Source organism: Aphelocoma coerulescens, chromosome 4 (assembly GCF_041296385.1).
Source record: "Aphelocoma coerulescens isolate FSJ_1873_10779 chromosome 4, UR_Acoe_1.0, whole genome shotgun sequence".
NCBI classification, from domain to species: Eukaryota; Metazoa; Chordata; class Aves; order Passeriformes; family Corvidae; genus Aphelocoma; species Aphelocoma coerulescens.
The window spans coordinates 56570880-56591821 of NC_091017.1; the positions used below are offsets into that span (position 1 = coordinate 56570880).

Consider the following 20942-nt stretch of genomic DNA (forward strand, 5'->3'; position numbering starts at 1 on the left):
CATGACAAAAGGCAGTAATTTTTAAGCATGCATGGGTTTGCTGCATCTGAAGGGCAAAGAACAGCTCTTTCCCCTCACATAAATTGCAGTTGCATTTTTACCCCTTGAAACTAGCAGTCACCCTGTAAGTTTACATACAAGCATGTAAGAGGTCAAGGTCTTTATCCTGTCAGTAGATTTAAGAAAGAGTTAGAAACTATTTTAACGAAAAGAGCCCAGTAACAGCTGAATGCCACAGCTGACTTTTGGTAAGTAAGACCAGACTAAAAAAATATTCCTCTTTTCTTTTATACATAGTAGATAAGAAAGCAAAATGTGCCACAGAAAAAGAACTGCTAGCACATCAGCTGGGAGGACTAGGTGAAAAAAGTGGAATAATTTATTATTCTAGATGTTATGCAGTGTTTATACCTGCAGTATAAATCTACCAGTTTACACCTACCGGTCTCTGCACTAAGGCTTCAGGTCAGTGAAGGGCTCAAGCACTGGCTTAACGATTTCAAGGACATAGGTGGTTTTGTTTAACCCAAGACAGACCTGCGCTGACAGGAATTGGTCTTATGCAACAGAGTCCAGAAATTCCTGGAGACTGAAAAACATTAGGGTCAGATTCTTAGGCTGAACCTCAGAAGGCCTCACACCACCCCAGCTAGAACAAAGCCTCAAAAATCTTTCACAAAGCTCTTGAAATAAGTAGATGTTTTGATTGAATTTTGCTAGCTTACTCAAGTGTGAGAGGACATTTGAATTATTTTTAAGTGCTTTTACTTGCTTTTTTTTCTGATCAATAGAGCAAGCTCAATAAAATATGTCAAGAAGTCTAATACTGTTTGCTGTTAATATCTTTCCTTCTTTATTTTAGTAGAGAGTACTGCTACAGAAAAGATAGGGTACACAGCTTTATAATCATGGGAGAAGCTATACAGTTGTATCAGGACAGATAGCAATATTTTTGTCACCCATAAGGTATTACAATCATTGAATATTTTGTAAGAGTGTTAGAATGAAGACATTAAAATAATTTTTTAAACATACACAACACTTATGAAATACAGCACAGTATTTACTTGCATTTTTAAAAAAGACTGCATAAAAGTTTTTAGTTCAGTAGTTTGATATGTAATAAAAAGCAGTTGGTCTGTTTCCAGCACACTGGTAGCAAAATAGCTGTGCAGAAATCAATGCAGATCAGCATTTCCTGTCCTTACCACTCCTTAACCCACAGTAGTGGTCAACTGACTTCTTGAACACTTTTTTCCACCCATAGGATTTAAAGTTTGGCATTTTTAAACCTAAAGCATTTTAATTAATATCTTTCACAGGTACTCTTTTTTCTTTTAAATTGCGGTACTGCACAATTTCTCCTTTCAAAATCACAGAATAATTTAATTTGGAAGTGACCTCTGACAGTGCAGTCTCCCACATAAAGCAAGGCAAACTTCCAAGTTAGATACAACTTCAAACTTTGATGAGATGCTGGGGGTCACATCCAGCTAAGTTCCAAGTAGGAATACCAAGACAGAATTTCCTTACTTTCTGGCATTAGCAGAAATTCAAGGTAGACAAGAGTTACACACTTCTGCAGTTAATTTCTATTTCAGTGAAAGGCCTTTTGTATTCAGGTCTTATATCAAGTGTCTTCATAGGGCTTTTTTTCTTCTGTTGTCTTGCTTAGAGACTGGTCTGCAGTCTCTTACACCTCCCTGACTTTTTCCAGTCATTAACTTCAATTCTTGTTTTAAAACCTTTTACCCATTGACCCTTAATAAACAGTTCTATGGAATACTTTAATTATTACCTTTCTTCATTTGCTATTTGTTGATTTTTATTCCTCCCACAAAGCCACTTTCAAAACCAGATTTAATTCAGAGAACAACAAAGTTTACAGCTCTTTCAGTCCTGTCAGTTTTTCTGTGCATAGCGAATGCACCAGGGGTAGAACCAAAGGGGCATTCTTACCAACAGCTCCCTAAGTACAGTCTGGCAGGTGCACAGAGAGACAATTCACTTTTACTCCATGACTTCACTCCTCAATGTGTATGATCCAAAATTTTCCTGCTGTATCCTCACTGCTCATAAAACAACTATAAACTGTGCCACTCTCAGCAGCTTCCCTAGCCACACATGCTGGTCTAGCACTTCTCTCTATAGCACATAAGATGCACTGGGTGTCTCACTTAACCAGAGAGCTCGTGAATGTCTTTTGAAAAGGAGAACAAGTTGGAGCACAACCAGAGGGCTGGGAGAGGTAGCCAGGGTAGCAGCCAGCAGGACTAACCACAGTGCAGGTGTGCTGCTTAGGAAGGGCTGTGAAACCTGCAAAAGCAAGACAGAGGTGCTGTTTCAGCCTTAATATGGGAGAGTTCAACAGCTGAATATCACCATGGGCCCATGAAAGGAAGAACAATCATACACATGCCTACTTGTGGGCATGGTTTGCTCAGTAAGGTTTGAATTGGCATTATAAAGAGAAAGCAGTAAGTGAGGGTGATAAGGCTAAGACTCAAATTTTGAAGGCACGCATGTAAGAAGCTGATGAATCTGCACTAAAATTCAAAGGATATTATGCGTGGGGCAGAAGAGAGTCATCAGTTTAAATCTAGTTCTGTTTCACCTGGATGAGTGGACGAATGCCACTAGCATCATCTGAGATGACTCTGACACAGCACCAAGAGTGGAGCTCCATGTAGCCAATACATACTCTTACAGTTTTTACATTATCATAGAAAGCTGTAAAGGGGACTAGACTTCCCACACACATCAAGTGCTACCTCCAGAAGATTGTTGAAGTACTGCAGACTGATGTCATGAGTACTGTATGCCACTTTCCCAGTATCACATTCCTTTTAATATTACAGACAAATCTCAGCTCGAGAACATTCCCCATGATTCCTCAGCCAGACAGAAAAGAGTACACTTGCAAAATCATGCGAGTTTGAGAGCACTTAATGTAATTTAAAGAGGCACAAAAAGGTTTCCTTTCCTTTCGGAAAAAAAAACCCCAAACCAATATTTGCAGAATCTGTTCATAGAGTACTGTAATCAAGCTCAGAAGTAGAATTTAATTGTACTCAGTGTTCTAGTGAATTTGGGCTGTTCTGTTTTGTGGTGGTGCTTCCTCCCCAAGAGAGATGCATCATGTTGCTGACACACTTTAAGGATTTTTCTTACACGTGTTCAAGAAAAACCTTATTTGAAGCCTGAAATACAACAAAAGCTGGCTACTCTCCATAAATAAACTGCCATGTCCTAGATTGCTTCTTACTTTTGGACCCTTCCCCATGAAAATGCATGACCCAAAAGCAAACTGCAGTTGGGAAAGTCTCCATGTGCTTTTAGACTATCTCAAAATACAACAGCATCTGACTGGCTCTGAAGGGGGCATTCCTACAAAATCTGCTTCTGGAAGAATAGAAGTATACTCTGCCATATACCTGGTGGGCTTAGTACATGGTGTTCACTAATTCATATTTGCCCAGCCCTTTCTGTCCTTAAAACCACTTCTTTTCATTCTGTACTGCTTTATCAGCTCTGCCATTCAGTACCATAAACTTGTATGGAACAACTGTGGAATAAGTCAAAAGATATTTCAAATAAGGCATTAACATCTTCACAGGGTTATCTTCTCCATATTTTGTTTCAAATGTTTCTTTTCACACAACTTCATAAAAGAAAACAGCATTTTAAGACATAAAAGTAGTTGCTGGTCATACCTACAGGGTTCCTGGCTCACATTTTACAAGGTGAGTACTGAACAACAAGGCAATACCTGTTGTAAGCAGTAACTAGAAATATCTGTGCTCGTTCATTATCAACAGAGATTAAATCCTTTTTTTTGGGAGAGGTGCAAGATGGAATTGCAAGCAGCTTCTTTCACAGGGTTGAGACAGGCCTGGGACTTTACTGGAGGCTATGGGGTGGGAAACAGAAGGAAGCCTATTCTTAGATAGCTATAAATGGAAAAAGAGAGCAATGGCATTTTAAAGCTTTCAGGACAAGAGTTCCTTTCTGTTTTGAATTTTTTTGAGGCAAGGGAGAGAATTTGTCTTTTATAACTGAAAGGCAATAACACGATTAAACAGGAAATGAGGTACTAAATTTTTTTTGGAAAAATTATTAATCAGATTAAATTTCATTTGTACAATAGGATACAGGCTCTCTCCCGGTCTCCTTTGCTCTTGGGCTTCTGGCAGTTATCAAAATGGTACAACTGGCAAAATAGGGGTTAACAAAACAGACAGAAGTGAATACAATTTCTTTGCAATTAAAAAAAAGCCTGAAATTCTTCTGTCCTTTTTATCAATATCCAACTCCAAACAAGAAGGGAGGAAAACTCCATTGCTGATGTGTCTCCATATTACAACTACAGTTATTTCTGATATAACCTTCTTGATAGCTGACCCAAATGCATGTCAAAATCCCCCTCCCCTCAAAATTTATTTTGAGAGTCTCATGGAGGAGGGCAGAGCGGGGAAGTCAGCCTATGGATGCTTTTGACTGAGTGATGTGCAAGTTTTATCTGCAGCAGAGTGAAGCACCATCCCTCTTACTCTGACAACAGAGCTGACAGACTTCCTGAGGAAACAGACAGCCACACAGACCTTCCTCCTAGGGCTGCTGGTGGGAGGCACAGGGACAGATGGTATTTTTAATCAGAAGAATCTTACTTGAACATTAAACTTACAAAGGCCCCAAGGGAACCAGAGTGAAGAAGCTGATCAGCTTTTTCCACCATTCTGCCCGACTGGTACAAAATCCTGGTGAACTAACTTGCTTGTGGATGAGCACACTTGCTGTTTTTTCATAGTAACAGATTTCATCTGCCTCAGGTCAACTCACAGGAGAACAGGATGGGAAAGTAATGATTAAACATCCCATGAAAACTACTCTGACTTTCACTTAAAAGAGCAGTTAGTTCACCAGTTTTTGTCTTTCTCTGCTGTAAAACAGAAGAAAAAATGCTGACTGAATTACAACAACCTACAATAAATAATTTTTATATGACTCCATGCTTCATAAACAAAACCACATCAGCTGCATGAACTTTGTCCATATATAAAAAATATGCTTTAGTCTAAAAAAAAAATCAGCCTTCAATGACTGTACGTTAAGCAGAAATGTTGCTCTCACAGAATGATAAATTCTGTAGGTTATATTCCAACGGGACATACCCAAATCTGAAATTCCAGCACATATTACTGGTTCAGGTTCAGGGTAAGTAGCACCAGTTTTAAAGAGAGGCCCCTTCTACATACATAATTGTCTAACACTCCAAAGCACTTCTACAAATTTCCTTTTCCATTACTTGCATCTGAGGACATTGGAAGCTATAAAAAGTACCACAGAAACAAAACCAGCATGAAACATTTAGTGCCAACCATCCAAATTTCCATGACAACAGCTTCAGTGAGCTCACCTCATTGGTGCTACAGCAGCAGACCAATAGTTCAGTAAATGTAGAGAGGCAACCGTTAAGATGGGGTAAAAGTAAGATATTTGGCTACAGAGCTCCTTGAAATAATCACATAAACCCCCCAAAATGTTTGATTGAAAAAGAAAGGAGCTGCTTAGTTAGCTCAGCTTTGCATTTTCAGAAGCAGGGAGTGCGCCTGTGCAACTATGCATAAGCAGCCTCTTTTCCCCAAACCTGCAATTTCACAGAATATCTGTACCTGAAAATCTTGTTTGGTAGCCGCATATCAAAGGTTTCCCCTGGAAAAAAACCCCCATGCTTTTGATTATAGTGATGGTGCTACAAGGATATAAAGGGAAACATTCACATGTCCAAAGCTAGCAACTTTTGAGTTGGGAAGAAACTTCCAGATACTCCAGCCATGAATTATTTTTGGTTTGGTTTGGTTTTGAAATGTGATCATCGACACTTGTGCTTACACACACAGTGTCCTGAGAATGGAAGACAACAAACACTTTTACGCTCTCTTCACATTGCTTCAGTTAATAAGACAGAAGTCTAAGGCACAATTCCAGATAACCTCTTCAGCCCTGAAATTTTCACCCATTTAAACAGAACTAAACCTCATTTTGTGATAAATTTGTGCATGTGACTTCCAGTCAGAAGTGTTTGGATAACACACATGATGTGACTCTTGGGGTATCTTGTGCAGGGCTGGGACTTGGACTTCATGCTTGTAGGTCCCTTCCAATACAGCTTATTCTGTGATTCTGTGAAAACTCTACTATTAAAATTCTATATTTATGCATTAATACATCTCATGATTAATTATTGTAACTTGGTTAAAAAGCAAGAATAACTGAAAACAATTCAGATACAATTCAGTACAGTTAACTCAGTGATAAAACCAATACACAGTAGCTAAAGTCATTCCCTTGCCTCACCTTCTGCTCTCTGAGTTCTGGCTGCTCTTCCCAGCTCTAGGGCCTCACCTCCCCATAGAAATTAGTAAGCATCTCTTGACATATTTTGTGTATCTTAACTGATACATAAAATACTACCAAAACAGAGGCTGAGAATTTTTTTCCTCTCAGTCATTGGCATCCATAAGTATTTCAGCTTGAACAGTTGATCTGTAAAGGCTTCTAATGGAAAAAAAAAAAACCAAACACCAACGAAGATGTAATTCCTTTAATTGAATAATAATTGTATAATTCCACTGAGGATTTACTTGTTAAGTCATTAGTCAACCTTTGTACACCACACACAACCTCAGCTCCTTCAAATTCAAAATAAAATGGTTCAAAAGACTTCTTAAAGTACTTAAAGCTTTTATTTGATGGTACAGTAAAAAAGTTCCAACAACCCATTAAAGCAGAGGTTTTCTCAGAAATGCTGCCACTTCTACATTCAGGATGATGGGAAATTACAGACTGTAAAGAGGTTCTTTACCTGACTTTTCTCTAAGGATATTTCTATTTATGGGACCCAGAGTGGAACTGCTGCTTTGGTGTTCTCAGAAACACCTCTAGTAATGACTGCTTCATTACAGTAGCCTTTCAAAAAAGTCTATGACATGAAACAGTGTTTTAAATCATGAAATGTAAGGCAAATAAAGTTAAACTGCAGTGCTGCAGACATACATATATGTGGCAAAAAATCCAAACAAACCCTTAGTTGTATCATGCATCTTTGATAGGACCTGGGGTTTTCCCTGATCCTGCAGAATTTACTAGCAGTTTTGCTAGCGGTTGGCTCAGAACATGTTAACCACATGAAGATAGCAAGCACCAACTTCCAGAGTACTTTTCAGCAAAGAAAAGAAACAGCATTTGACTAGAGGCTAAAAGTTCTGTTTTGAATTGCAGAGGACAGAACTTGTACAAAAGAGCAAGCTCAGCTACCTTGTCGGGCTTGGCTTGTTAAATCTGAAGGTCAACATGAACCTGAAAGAAGAAACTCATGAGAAATTAATTCAGAAAGGCATAAATGATTCAAGAGAAAAACCTTGCTAAACTGCAATCTACATGGCCAGGAATTTCTCTGTGGAGAGCTCTACTCCTTACTAAGCACCCCTAATGTACCTGACAAATGCAGAGGACACTGCCCTACTACACCTGCGCAGCCACATAAAAGCCATGTGAGTGACTATATTCCAGCCCTCTCCCACCAAACAGGGAACATCTAAGCAGAGCAGGTGCAATTCGAGCCTGGCATGCAGAAAAAGAAATGGAAGGATGAAGAATAAAAGAAAACCTTTCCAAAGGGAACTTAACTGCTGAGTAACTGAGGGGTTTCACCACAGGACTGACTTCATTTCAAATGCTGAGTGCATACTCCTCAGTCATCACCCAGGCCCCTGCAGGGAAAGGCGAGGAGTGACTGGCATACAGAAAACAGTGCATTTTAACTGCATGGTATTTTGTGATAATCTGCATTTATCTGAAAGCTGTCAATTGGTAACAACATTTTACCCCAACATAAACTGACCTGGAGAATCACACTGAGCAGAAACAGTGTTCTCTGACAAGGGCATTGTGCAAACTTGGGCACCAAAACACAGCTCTGGCAGAAATCTGCACTTTCTCTTTGCTACGTTGCTGGCATCCAGCCTGGGAGACAAGTGAGGGTCTGTCCTTTCAGCCCTACCCACAGCATCAATGGCTTCAAGGAGATTCTTCCACAAGGAAAACTATGGCTTTTGAGCCTTCCCTCCTCAGTGATTCCCAATTCTTGCCTGGCACTAGTTCTCTATTAACTACTTGATTCTTGATACAGTATGCAAGCATTTAAATTCATTTACCAAAAGGGTTATGAGGGGTAAATGCACTAGCACAAACAAGAGTTGCACTCCATAGAATACCACGACCACTTACTCACCTACCCAAATAAATTATCCTAAGTAAGATGGGCTTAAAAGTAAGACGGGTTTAACAAACGTTTACGTTTTTTTGCTTTAGACAGTGTTAAAATGCCTGGTTATGATGGCTCCTGAAGAGACCAAAACTTGATTTGTTTGGCTAAAATGTAAGTCATTCACTGAGGGATTAAAGATGCCCAAAGGTGCTCAACTTTGCTGGAAGCTGTTGGGAATAAAAGAAAGAGGCATGTCAGTTACACTGGAGCAAAACAACCTCATAAATGAGTGCGATATACCCTAGAACAGACCAGCAAAAAAGCCAAGATCATCCTTTCAGAACACTCTCAAAAAGGAAAAAAAAAAAGCAGGAGGGGATTTCTTGGCCATCCTGATTTTCAGTCTCTCATTCCTCTTAATTCCTTTGCAGAAGGCAAATTAATTTCATTTGTAGCTTCTGATCTAAACTAAGGAGTATATTTTTATTCCCATGCATGTTCCTCCAGAGGTCTACTAGGCACTCTGTTATATAGAAAATAGTAGGAATGATGGCAAAACACCAGCAAGATCAATTCTAACACAGCATATAAAGCTAAATTAGGATTACAAGAAATATAAGTGGCATTTCCAATATTATTATGATTACTTCTTCAGTAATGTTTCATGGCACAAGCCAAGTAGCCATGGCTTGCTGCACTGAATAGGATAGAAACTTTGCTGATGGCTTGAGAGCTTCCCAAACTGAAGAAAGCTCATAGGCCATTCTGACTCAGAAATCCTTGAAGAAAACCCAAACCAAACTAAAACTTACTTCTTGTTTTGTTATTGGGAATTTCAGAGCATCTACTGTAAATACACCCTAAAATCTGATTTTCACAGGAGAAGGAGTCCAAACAATCAGCTGCTCAACTCAAGGTCCAAGATTAGCCAACCCAGCTCGGGACAGCTACACTGTAACCCCACCCTTTTCTGCCAGGGCTGGCGGCACGGTGTTGGAGGTTCCTCAGGCTTCAGCAACACACTCTCTTGCTCTCAGTTCCCCTTAGGAGGGAACTGGGAACAAGCCCTTTCCCTAGCTGAGAATGTGAGGACACATTTGCTCAAAATTCTCTATTTATACAATTTCTTGCATTAAGAACTGTTTCTATTTCTTCAGCAATCAGTTCTCTAATTCTGGTTGCTGTCAACCTGCTTCGGAATAGAAACTTGCATTATAAAATTAAGCAATTTTTAAGGAACTAAGACTAATTTTTTTTTTTTTTTTAACTAAAGCTGTATTAAATATAGGAACAGAAATAAAATCACTTTTAACACTTATCACTGTATTAGTATCTCCTACTAATTAATTAATAATGTGCAAGTTTACCACTAAAAATCTGCATGTCTTTTTTTTGAAACTGAAAGCTTTGACATTTTTCAACCCCACAATGATTACTTTTAGTACCAGTTACTTCAGTGATCTAAACTGAATATGAACAGTCTTTGTGTATCTACAAAAGCAACTGCATTTTCTACTCAGAACAGTGCAAACAGTTTACACTTTCAAGAGACTATGCTTTTAGGTGCTTAGTCAAAGGTTTCCCTTAAGTCAGTTGTCTAACTTTGTATCAAACCATGCAGGAAAAACAGGTATAACTATTCTTTTTTATTTAAATAATTTTAGGAGACCAAAACAAGTCAGTACTTTAGAATTCATTATCCACAGAGACATCATTCAGGGGTTTAGCCAGCATCCATATGGCCAATGGGGGCAAAGTCAATCTACGTAAGACTCAAGTAGAGCTTTATCCTCCAGCCCAGAATGGGCCCCATGGCTGAGCCTGGCAGCACTGCAAAACTCAGCCCTGAAGAGCCTGTGTGTAGGTAAGAGACAAGCTGGGTAAAGCTGCATGTAAAAATGTGTAAAGAAGATATATTAAAAGGTAATGTTTATACAAACACCAAGAAAACCGATTTCATAGCACATGGGAGTAAACTGCTTCACATGTGGCTTCATCTGCAGGCCTGGGGACTTGCATGGTGAGTTTAAACACGTTGCTCAAGTGGGGGGTCACTCATTTTTAAGTAATAGATGCAAGGGGACAGCTTTGCTTCGAGGAGGGCAGTTTCCTCCTCGCCCCCCTGCACCCCCCCCATCCCACAGTCTTTCCCTGTTCTGGAATGGGCCACCATCTTATAAAAACTGGAAAGGCTTGCATTTGTGTTGAAATCCCACAGCAACAGCTCCTACATTTTTACTGATCAGATTTTGGCAGGCAGGAAAGCTTTCTCTATTCACAAGCCTCATTTGATATTTCTAAGTACACTGCTTTGCTTTCCCTCCCAAATTAGTGCTGACAATTAATGGCCATCAAAAGAATAAAACTAAGTAGTAGTGAGGAACCAGCATTGAAATAATTAGTTTTGAAAGCCCAGAAAGCACTCCTAAAAGCAGTTAGAAGTGTGTTTGTGCAAGAGCTTGTTTCTCTAAAAACACAGTGAGCTCCGTGTGCTACAAGTTCTGACCTCTTCCAAGACAAACTCCTCTCCGACCAGCTGCCTTGCCCAGCTGACAAGTGAACAACGAGGGAAGGAAATGGGGCATCCCTTGGGGGCATCCTTGAAGTATGGACTCAGTGGCACCGCTCATCTTTAACAGCAGCCACCTGTATAGGAGACCGGCACGTTTACAGGAGTCGGCACGGACATCAGCCGGTATCATTCCCTCACATAACACGGCAAACCGGGCCTTATGTTATGCATGAGACAGAGCCTGAGGCATGACAGCAGAGGCAACTACACGTGCTCCACCTAACAGGTCTTCACCCAGAGAAAAAAACGCAAGTGGAAAGAGAGAAGGATAAATTTCGATTTTTCAGGGTGTGTCTAAAATTCAGCAGTCTCCTTTCAAGACAGAATAGAGCAAATCCTTCTATCCCTATCAAATCCCTGAGAATTTGAACAAAGGCAACAGTCACATATCAAGCAATTCCCTCTTACCATCTTCCCAGGGTTGGTATTTCACCTGTTAAATATTCAGGAACAGGGAAACAGAAGTAATTAAGCAACTGACCATTTACACCTGACAACACAGAAGAGAGAACCAGGTTTTATGTGGTCTGCCTAGAAGCCTACGCTGTCTGTTAAATTTCAAGATAGTCTTTTTCCCCAGCTAATTCATTCAAGGAACCTACAATTCTTGCCTGTCATACAGCTGTTTCACACACTTGTCCTCTTCTACACGTTAAACTGTGCCTCCAGACAGAATATCATTTGCAGCTCATTTTAAATTCAGAATGACTGTTCAATTGGAATTTTTTTTAAACAGCAGCTCAAAAATATATTCTAAAGATCTCTAACCATCTTTACTGCTTTGCATCCACACGTAATTTCAGTTACAGTGGAAAATCCTACTGAAGCCCTAGATACATAGAGGAAGAAGCCAGCACAACACATGCTTTACCATAGTGAAACATGTAAGTGTCCCATTAAAATCCAACTTATTGTTCTTCATAAATTAAGAGCATGACAAAAAACAGGGAAAAAACGAGTCCAAAACAAACAGTGGGAGCGCTGTTACACATTCCTCAGAGTACACAAGTAGCGTTAGACTCCAACAGGCACTAAGATCAGGCCTTCTGAGCAGTTTTAATTACAGCTCTCCCCTTTTGCAGATCCGCAGCAACGCTGAACAAGTCAGCCAGACCTCCAGCTTCGCTTTTAGCCCGTAAACCCAAGCCACGTCTGACAGCAGGTTACCTTTACTGGTCACTTGGAGTGCTCCTCCTTTTCCCTGGCTGAACAATACAGCAGGGCTCTGCTCCCTTCCCAGAGATGACTGACTTGCCTTGAAATTACACGCGAATATCTGCAAGCCCTACGGCTGGACTTTGCTGCCCGAGCGTGGAGGGCGGCGGGCGCCGCGCCGCCTACCTTGGCCACCCAGCTGAACAATGGTGACATCCTAGGGGCTCCGGCGCGGCGATCCCTGGCTCCGGTCGCTCCTCTCCGCCTCTCCCGCCCGGCGCTGCCACCGCCTCATGGGCCGGGAGGGGACCGGCCCGCCCGGACTCCCGAGCTGTCCCGGCCGCCGAGCTGTGCCGGCCGGCGGCACCGCGAGCTCTCCGCGCGGGGACACTGCCCGTGGCGGCGCCGGCTGCAGCCGCGGGCTGCGGGGCGGGAAGGGAAGCGAAAGGAAGGGCCGCGGCCGCGTCCCGCCCCCGCCGCGCTCCGCCTCCGGCGGGGCTCCCCGCGCCCGGGCTGCGGGCCGCGTTCCCGGCGGGCGGGAAGGGAGCGGGCTCGGGAAGGGAGGGGGCTCGCCCTCCGGCAGCGCGCCCGGCAACGCAGACAACCGCCGGCGGCCGCCAAGCGCTGCCCGGCCACGTAATTCAGCGCTGACGACGGGATTCGTAACTAAAACTTTCTGCGAACATCCCGGCAACGAAGTCATTCCTCACATTAAAGGATCGAGGGAAAATCATCTGTTTGAAACCACTGTGAAATGTTACACTTCCAGTCTGTCTTGCCATTCGTGTTAGCTAATGCCATTTGACATCACACGCCAGCAGCTCAACTAACAGAAATAAGACTGTCGTAGAAGACCAGACAGTAGTGTACATGTTTCCGGCAGGTCCTGGGATGTTACTTGCCACTCAACCAGGAATGCTGCTCATTCCTGTCGTTGCTCTGGCTGAGCCGGCTGTGAACATCCCCCTCCTCAGTGGCCGTAGGGCTGCCCGAAACAACGAAGTTGCCTGAGTTTGGAGGAAGGACACAGAACTAGGAAAGGAAAAAAGGCTTGGAGTTCACAGGGAATAATCCACTGGGCCCTAAACAAAAAGCCCTTTATTTTCCACCACCTCACAGAAACAACATGAAGAACTAGATTTGCACGCTCGTAACAGGAAAGCATAGGGGTCTGTTCTGCACTTCTCAATAAAATTCAACTGGTCAAAGTTAGATGATGAAGTGCCAAATTCAGCTCTTCATTTTGCCCAAAGACACTCTGACCAAGACAGTCTACTGCACTGGGAGAATGCCTTTCATGTGCTTGCACTTGCACACTTACGGCCAATGGAATATCTCTGGGTTAGAGCTGACACTGCTCCAGTTGTTTCAGTTATTAAATGAAAACAGGAGGGAAAGAGTGGCATCCACGCACATGGGCTGGGAAGAAGCAAAGCCAATCTCACAGGTCACCAAGGCAGAAAAGAGGTTGTTTTGGCCCTTGCCCTAGACTGCATGATACTGCAGCCCTGGGTTTGGTTCATGCAAAGCAAGCAAGGCAGCGAGCTGCCAGAGAGCTCTATCACCTCCTAATGCTGTGCTGGTGAGTGCTCTACCACTGATTTATGTCTGTAATGGGCCACAGAGGGATGAGGGGGCAACACAAAAGCAGCTCTTCACAGGCTGTACCTAAGCTACAGTTTCTGAAATTAAAACCTTAACAAATACATTTCAGATCTTCATAAAAGGACAATAGAGTTCACTTTTCTAATAGTTCTACGGATAGAGACAAGTCACAAGGACGGCCAATGGCTCTCTGTCATGATAGCGGCCGTGGACATTTTGATTGTACAGATGTTCTTAGCCATAAGCCCAATAAGTGACTAAATTTGACACCCATTCTGGTAGCAGTCTCTAAAGGCTTTACTGGTATGATAGAGAAATTTTCACTGCTGCTACTGTTTATGATGTACAGAGCACATAGATGAAAAAATTACATCTGTTCTCAGGGCTTTAAACTCAGAACCTGACAAGTACTACCATCTGAAGTACAGAACCAGGTCTGCTTTTATTTCATAAAGCAACTGAGGGCAAGAGCAAGGCAGAATGCTCCTCATTATGTGCTGCTCATAGTTGTACAGTATAACCACTATAACTGATGGTAGCCTAAGAGTCTCAAGAGTCTTATTTCTCTAACGCTGAGTGTGAACAATATTACTTCTAAATAATTATTTCTTCCCCTTTCTCTGAGGAGCTACTGCCAGCTTGGGAGTTTTTCCAGCTCCCCCTTCCTGACTGGCATCTTTACACAATTTTAAACTAACAATACACACATCTCCCCCCGAGTCCACATTAAACACTGATGTCAGTCAAGGTATCTGGCTTCTCGCCCTGTCTGCAACTGGCTCAAACAGCCTTCTCCAGTGTGTAACCTCACACTACTTAACTTCCTACTGTTACATGTAGGTGTTACAGTGACATTTATATGATTTCAAATGCACTCTGAAAACTTCTATGTGCTTCTATAGGATTGGGAAGAAGCGTGGTCTTGTGGTGAAGACTGAATTAGGAGAGTAACAATGAATGAATTCTAGCTTCTGCTGTTAACACGACTTTCAGGTATGCTACATAACTGCCCTCTCTGCTTTAGTTCATCTGTTAAACAAAGATGACAGATCCCAGCCTTGAAGGAAGGAGGAGTGGGCACACTTTGGCATTTGGGAAACAGCTGGTAGTGAGGCTTAAGTGTTCAGCTATAAAAACAGTTAGGAATGCATGAAATTCTTCAGGGTAAATGAAAAGGTCACTGTGTTGCTTACCTTCCAAAAAAAGATGCATTTAGTAATGTAGTGGGAACAATAACTGCATTCATTTTTCAGGATGTTCAAATTTCTAAAAACAAAACCTCTGTATTTCAGTATTTGAAGTTTGGCTTGTGTAGATAACTGTATCTCCAAAAATACTACATACCCATTTTGGGGAAATGGAAAAATTCAGGGCCAGGGAATAATATCTGTATTGCATAAACAGTAAGTAGCACTTGACACCATCTTATCCAAGTGTATGATCTCTTAAAATCAAAATAAACCTCTCAGTCCTATAAGCTGTTCCATGTTATCATGGAAAGAATTAGCAAAATATTTGTGGCTGTTTTTAATATAGCAACAATTACACTACGTCAAAGCCACAACTTAAAGCTTACATCATCAGAAAGGTAATCTTTCTGTTTTACAGATTTATGTTTCCTACATAAATTTACACATACACAAATACCCCCATCATTTTTTCTCCAACAAAGTTTTCTCCATTAAAAGAAGCCATTTGGAGAATGAAAGAGAGATGAAAAGAAAAAGGAGACATAAGGAAATATTAGGAAGAAAGGAGGGTGCAGTTGACCTTTTAACTCAAAAGAGGAGTGTTTCTGACTCATTGTCCTCTGATTTCAGCTTTCTCTAGGATTAATTAATGTAATAAATATTTTTGTGACTCTTCACAGTGTGTCATCACTGAATGATGTCTCACAAGAACTTGCATTAAGGGTATAGCCACAACTGTGGTACCTGAGAACTGGCCTCTCCTGTTGCTTTTGTGTTAACACTAGCGGTGGTTTTAAAGCAGACCCCATTCCCATTTAAAGCTTTTTCTTCTGAATTGTACTTAAACATGTTTTGGCAGTTATTCTTCTCATGAATTATCCCCTCTGTCCACATTCACTTACAAGTTTCACTTGTCTCCTTCCTCCCTGTACACAAGAAGGTCTTGATAAATTCAGGTGAAAAAAATGCAAGAAAAAATATGCCTGCCATTTAATTATCACTTTCCAATATTTGGTCTTTGTTTAAAAACACCCACAATTTTTATCCTTTATCACTTATTTCTCACCATTTTTAGGATTTCCCTCAGTATTGTCTCATCCTTTCTCATTCCAGGTGTGATGGTTTCTACTTTATCAGAGAAAAAAGAGAGGAAGAAAGTAACTACTGTGAGAGAATTGTTTGTAATGCGAATTCAAAATGTAATAATGTTTTGGTTCTTAGATGCATCTGTAATAAAACACACCAAAACAAAGATGTCTAAGTAAGCACCAGACTTTCATGGCACCTTCGTATGATGCAAGATGCAAAAAATTATTCAAGTGAATCCAGCAAAGGAAAAGAATAATGAATCCTCTGCATTTCATCCTATCCAAAGACTCAACCAAGCCTAACTCAGTGGCTTCTGAATAGATACTGTGGTGAAGAAAAGAATAAGCTTTGTTACTTCTTTTGTCTAAATTATAAGCAAACATTTTTCTCAATACAAAATAAAATATTAATCATAAAACCAAATTACTTCACCAAACCAGATCTGTGCCAGCCCCCTGATGAAAGACAACAGCAAGATCTGACACCTAACCACAGACTGGCAGTGGCTGTTCCTTTAATTCAAAGTGCATAGGAGCCATGCTAAAGATGAAATCCAGCTTTCACCAAAGCACCTGGGATGTCTTTCTTAGTGGTTTCTAGTCCCTCGGTGGAAACAGAAATGACAATGATTTGTATAATCCTCTTAGTACTGTGAGTGAAATGTTCTGGAAAAATGCTGACATTGGGCCAGTGCCCAGAGATAACTTGCAATTCACTCCCTGTGTGGCAGACAGAAGAGAACAGCTCCTCACCCGTGTTGGGCACTGATTCAGCAGCAGAGTCCTTTCCAACCTCTCCTGTAGGTTTAGCTTACTTATAATTGTCTTTTCTACCACAAAATTTGTAATTGCTAAAATGCTTTGATTTAAGTGATATTAGGATTTCTCGCTCAGGAATGAAAAGTTGTGTTGGTGATGGGCTATCTGTCCTCTTCCCTACCACCACTATCCTTTCTCTATCCAACAGTGTCAGAGCATAAAAGGGTTAACATGTGCTGAGGCTCATTTGGGATCCTGTACCTCAGCAGGAGGACTGAGGGAAAGCAAGATGTGAAGGGAAAGGTGATTCTACACCTGTAGGAGAGAAGCGTAAGAGCACATGGACCAAGTTGCTCACTCAGCAGAGACAGTGGAATTGAAGTCCTCCTTGGACAATTAATATCCTAGAGGCAGGGTTAGATCAACTGGAGAGAGGTCATGAGAGTATTAGATGATAAAATACCATGTAAGGTTGACGTAGCTTTCCTGGTTGGCTACCATTATCTCCAGATTCTTCCCCGTGGGTCTGTTTTGGACAAAGAAGTACTTAGGTGTTCTTTTCATTTGAAAAGTTGTATCTAGAGAAAATGGTTTTGCTTTTCTTATGCCCTGTTAGAAGGCAGTTGTGGGTGATAGCAGATGCTGGGATGATCAGTGAGTTATCTTGAATGGAATGGATAATTTCTTACTTGCTCCAGAAAGTTCAGAGTGGTAGGTTTTGGTGAAATCCTTAGTCAAACAAGGGACTGGAGAAAATACTACTCACAGCATGTGGAACCCACCATCCTGTAAAGGTAACCAAGGCTATACAAAATCAGCATAACAGTAACACAATCTAGCTTTAGGGTCCATTAGTGTCCATTCATAAACATTAGGGTCATCTGATGCAAAATGCTTGTCTGGACTGAAATCATAGTGCCACTTCAAACACTTCAAAAAACATTGATGAGCAAACTTTGGATTGGCAAGCTTTATGCTGGATTGAGTATTTTTTGTCTTCCCACAGACAGAAAATAAAGCTTAAAGCTGCCAGGAACTTTGCCATGGGTTCTGACTAATTCCACTCAAGCATAATCATATGTCTGCATTTGACCAAGATGAAATGTGCACTGCTGAGCGATCTAATTGTAATCAAATGATCAGATCTCTATAAATGAGTGAAAAAACACAGCCTGAATCTACAGATAAGTCCAAGTAAGACTTATGAAGATTTCTTGTGAAGAGATCACTTTGCTCTGAATAGTTGGATGCAAAAAACCCACAAGGATGATGTGGCAAATGTGCAACTGGGAAAACTCAGAGCACAGCAGGGAATTGCCACAAAGAGACATCAGAGGTTCCATGCATTTATTCTGTTTAGTAATGAGGGTTTTGTGGAAGCTGTGAAACTAGCAGGAAAAGCTGAAAACAGGCAGAGCAAACTAGGAAACTGCAGAAGCAAATCACAGAGCTCAAAGTAAATGGGGATGCTCCCAGTGTGCAATGACAAACACACAGGTCAAGCCCTTGAGATCATCAGCTAAGTCTTGACTGTAGCTAAAACAGCTGGAAATCTCCTGGTTTTCCTCCTTGTAGGTCAGTAACTTTTGGTCTTCTCAGTGTCACCAAACTGAGGGATAACTTAGCTGAGCTCTCCAGAATGCTGAGGTGGCTCTGGGGAGAGAGCAGCAAATGCCACAGGGATGACACACACCTGCACGCACACCCAGACACAACTGGATAAACTATAAAATACTAATTATGCAAGAGTGCTTATTTTAAAAATCACGCAGCACTGGGATGCAAAAGATGTGAAAATCAAATTGCCATTAATGTCCCTTGGCACTAGATACATGGCCCTGAAAGGACTTTGCACCCTTTTCTATCAGCTTCCTGCTGCTTCCTTGTGACAAGCACTCACAGGTCTCAGGAAAAAAAACCCAACAAACTCTTAAAGTTTTAAAAACATTTTCAAAATGCAATTAATTAAAAGTTATACTTAAAGTGTTTGTTGATCTTAAAGCTTATATGATTAACTCAAGTCAGATGGGAAAAAAACCCAATTCATTTGAAGGTACGTCTCATTTCCTTTGCAAAGAAGCACTACCTCACAGTGGGAAAAAAACCCCAAACGACTAAGCACTTCTACTTCCAATAATAGATAAGTTATAGAGTAAAAAATGCCTAGAAAGTATTGAGGAAAACCTATGAACAGAACATGACACCTCTCATTTGACTGGTTAAAACCCAAACATTATTTTAATTTTATCAATTCCCCATAATGTGGGAGACATGTATATTATGAATGCCTATTTCCATTACATGGGACTTCATGTTAGTTTAGTTAGTCCACATTTACTGTAGCTTACTAGAACACTCTAGTGATGAGTAATATAAAATAAGCAATCGTATGCATTGTTTTACAGAGTTATAGCCTAGCTCTTTGTTCACATAATTAACTATAGATTCATAATTAACTATAGACAAAAAAATAGTCCCATTGCCCTAGGCATATTATTTTGTGAACTTCAGTTGCAACAGTAGGAGATGAGGGAAGTATATTGAGTTCCACAGTATGGAGAGCCATGAAAAATAGCCAGTCTTCTCAGTTCTTCACAATTTATTTAATAACTTAATGAAATCCATTTCTAACAGCATTGATTTCTCATCATTCAATTCAGCCACAATCCCCATAGACAGTGCACAGATTCTAATGGGCTTATACTGTAGTTCACATACTTTAAAACAACCCCCATTTCAGTGAACTGAAAAAACTCCAACAGTTAAAATAAAATTTTAAGTGTTAACTATTCTACCCCCAAACCAAAATATTTTTGGTTTTCCTACGAATTGCTTAACAATAAGAGCTATCAGTTCAGGCTTATCTCTCAGTTGGTGTAGGGTCCAGAACTTACCTCCAGTCAATGGAACTATATTGCAGTTCACATATGATGAGAATCTGAGTGTAAAAGCTATTCATTTGAGAATTGCCCCCACTAAAATCACAGACCAAGTTGTTACTATATCCTTATGGATCTCAAGCATAGATAACAAAAAGAGGAAAAAAATACCATATTGTCCTGTTCTTTTCCAGAATCAAGCTGAAGAAATTTTAATTTCTGTAATGTTGCCCTCATATCATAAGCCTCCCTGCTCTGGTGCTCTTGGACAAAACCCTGGTGGGAGAACTGCAGCAGCCAGATGAGAACTACAGCAGCCCCTTGCAGTTGATTAAGAAGTGCACTCAGCTGCCTGCCCAACCCTTGCTCTGCATCACTTCTCATCACCAGCCTTCCATTTGATTGCAAGCTGCAGCACAGTCCTTCCCTAGATATTTCCAGTGTAGTGTGAAGTTGAGAATACCACTGGAACCTACAAGCATAATAATTTGCATGTACAGTAATTTTGTATGGAGCATATAAATGTACCTTTTTGTTAAATTATCTGTGATTTTTATTTTGCTATGTTGTACTGTTGATTATATTCCTTCTCAGCTGTCTTGCAAGTGGAAAACTTTATCAGCAGTGTTCCCTTGCACACATTTTTAACTTACTGTTTCTAATCTCTCCCCTTCCTACCCTCTTCTGCAGGCTTATTAACCCATTGACTGTACCTTTGCCAGTGATGTGGACTCCTTGCCTTTGTATTTTTGGCTAAGTCATACTGTCTTTCAATTACAGTGAAAGCCACAAAATGGCAATAAACCATCTTTAAAACCAAGATTCAAACACTGTCTTTACCAATCTGAAAAACCACTTTCCCCATGATTCAGCTGGCTTTCCATTCAGAAATTTGCAGTTCCAGGTTTCATTACAAACAACATTGCACATTTAGTTATTTTAAGACAATTCTGTTTTAACTCCTAAAAACACACTGGAAAACATTTGTGAAATACAACACACAATAGAGAGGCTTTTAAAATACAGCAACAGGATTTATCCTTATGGCTCTTTTGTTGTTTTGATAAAGCTGCATCGCTTCAAAGGGCTCAGGATATACTACTGTAAGTCACCACTGCACATTTCAGCCACATGTGCTGACTGCGCTTCCGCTCCTCTGCCACAACAATGGAAGACTTTGCGTGCTGAGTCAGCCATCCACAAACACGGATCCACACAGACCAAACGCAGTCCCTCACCACAGGTTGTGTTAACCATGTCTTATCACCAAGAAGGTGAGATAATGGCATCATTTCATATAAGACTCACGGAGTTGATAAAATTTGGAAATGTGTACATATTTTCAGAAATAAAGTCTAAAATATTATTTGACATGCAGTACACTACTGAAATACATAAATAATCACAGGTCAGTTCTGCCATTTC

The 20942-nt window shown here is 40.8% G+C and overlaps 1 protein-coding gene across 10 annotated transcripts in view; it reads right to left on the minus strand.

The window, feature by feature from the left end:
- Window positions 1-20942, minus strand: part of TBC1D1 (TBC1 domain family member 1) — a 102940-nt gene that overhangs the window by 59253 nt on the left and 22745 nt on the right. Inside the window, exon 1 of one of the 10 annotated variants that reach the window (XM_069014292.1) lies at window positions 19689-20487. The exons of 8 other annotated variants lie outside the window; for them this stretch is intronic. In XM_069014292.1, coding sequence (XP_068870393.1) covers window positions 19689-19901 — 213 coding nt within the window. In that variant the 5' untranslated portion in view covers window positions 19902-20487. Of the gene's footprint in view, window positions 1-12182; window positions 12411-19688; window positions 20488-20942 lie in introns of those variants that run through there. One more of the 10 variants, XM_069014295.1, reaches the window with a different exon arrangement.